Raw genomic sequence first — 1,770 nt, forward strand, 5'->3', positions numbered from 1 at the left:
CAGTGTCGTGAAGCTTGAGGGTGTGAGAAGAGACTAAAACATTTCCAGTGGACTTTACCTAAGACATTTAATGTTGCTTATTGGAGAAACATACACCCTATTGTGTCTGAAATGTTTAGAAACAACTTCATGAGAATTGTAAAATTTTATAATAACACCAATTTTATAATAGATAATAAACACCCAAATCAAATGCACTCAATCAAGAAAAAAAGTCAAATACTGTTAAAAATATTTTGAGCAAAATAGTTAAAATATTGTATTATTATTTTGTGGTTTTAATTAAAACGTTCAAACCACTTGTTCCTCAGAATTTCCAGGAGTTTGATGACAGTCAAAAACAGCAATTTGGATAAGCAAGGTAATGTCACACAAAGTATCACATCACCTTGTGTGAAAAAATAGCCATCTTGTTGGAATCAAGTCTTAAATACTTAAAAAAGCATGGAAATTACTTATATTGCACAAAAACATTGATTACCACTCATTAAAGATTTAGTTCAACACTAACTTAAAAAAGTTTTATAATCAATCTACGCATATTTATTGGTTATTACACACTGGAAGACATGCGTCCTATTAATCTACAAATCATATCTGAAAAAATCGCTATAAAAATGCCTAAAACAAAATTTATCGACATTTTTCCACTCTCTCCCCATTGCCCGCAATGCATTTTTGGGGCTTCCTTTTCAGCCGCCATTACGCTTCAATTTGCTTCAAAAACCACCCAACCGTTCAACGGAGTAGCGCAATCCAGGGTTTATAGAGATCAGTGCAGATAATACGTTGCCTCGAAACCTTTGCAGCAAGTGCAAGGAGGAAAAAAGAAAACAGATTTTAAGTTTTAACATTTTTGTGTATTGTAAACAAACAACAAAATAACAAACGAAAAAATCTATGACACATAATCAGTTTTGTTGTCAAACATGTCCAAACACGTTTCGACGAATTTCCGAAACAGTAACAAACTCTTTAGTGATTTCTTCAACCGGTACTTGATCGAGTAAATCTGAATGCACGTGACAAACAGCTAGATGATTTAAGCGAACCTGGGTAGTCGTGCTTCTCAGCCAAGTGTTTAGACGCCGAAGTGTTGAAAAACTTCGCTCGCATTCACAAGAGCTGACAGGGCACACCAAAAGCAGTTTGAGCAAAATAAATACCTGCGTGAATAACCGGCGTAGCTCGGAACTCATAGCGCGATAAGCTAACTTCGCTTCATTTACAGAACTTGCCCCCGTGTGCTGCTTAAACATCGGCAACTGTACAGATAGTTGAGTTACATTCAATTCGGGATATTTTGAAATTAAATCTAAATTTGTTGCTGTGCCCTTCATTATCATATTTTCGATTTCCAAATATGTTTGGAAGCTTGAGTTGCGGACATCATACCGTTTCTGCAAACACCCAAGTAAACAGTTAATAAACTGAACGTACAACAATCTGTAATGGTCTTTGGCACATTTGGCGTGGAAGTGCGGTGAGGATCCAGCGAAACGCGGTGTCGGCTGCCGACGGCGTGGCACAGAAATTTCATCAAGCCCCAAATTCGCTGATATCTTTGTTGTTTCATCAAAAAGGTTCGTGTACATTATAGGGTCACGAAATACTTGTATCTGCTTCGCTGTTGTCGCTACAGCCTCTATTGAACCTGCATAACATACAAACCTAAGCATTCTGTGTCTAAAAATTGGTACAATTTACTACCTGATAAATTTGAAGAAGATGCCTGCATCGAGCTGTTTAGTTGTTCCAGCAGAGCTATTG

The 1,770-nt window shown here is 36.9% G+C and overlaps 1 protein-coding gene across 1 annotated transcript; it reads right to left on the bottom strand.

The window, feature by feature from the left end:
* Nucleotides 1-820: 820 nt before the first annotated feature.
* Nucleotides 821-1,770, bottom strand: LOC145220584 (uncharacterized). The gene is made up of 2 exons (XM_080087794.1): nt 1,711-1,770; nt 821-1,654 (listed from the first exon to the last, which is right to left on the bottom strand). Exons 1-2 carry the CDS (start codon nt 1,736-1,738, stop codon nt 924-926), a joined length of 759 nt encoding a protein of 252 aa, XP_079943920.1. The 5' UTR covers nt 1,739-1,770; the 3' UTR covers nt 821-923.

This window comes from Phallusia mammillata, chromosome 3 (genome assembly GCF_965637545.1).
Source record: "Phallusia mammillata chromosome 3, kaPhaMamm4.hap1.1, whole genome shotgun sequence".
Classification (NCBI taxonomy): Eukaryota; Metazoa; Chordata; class Ascidiacea; order Phlebobranchia; family Ascidiidae; genus Phallusia; species Phallusia mammillata.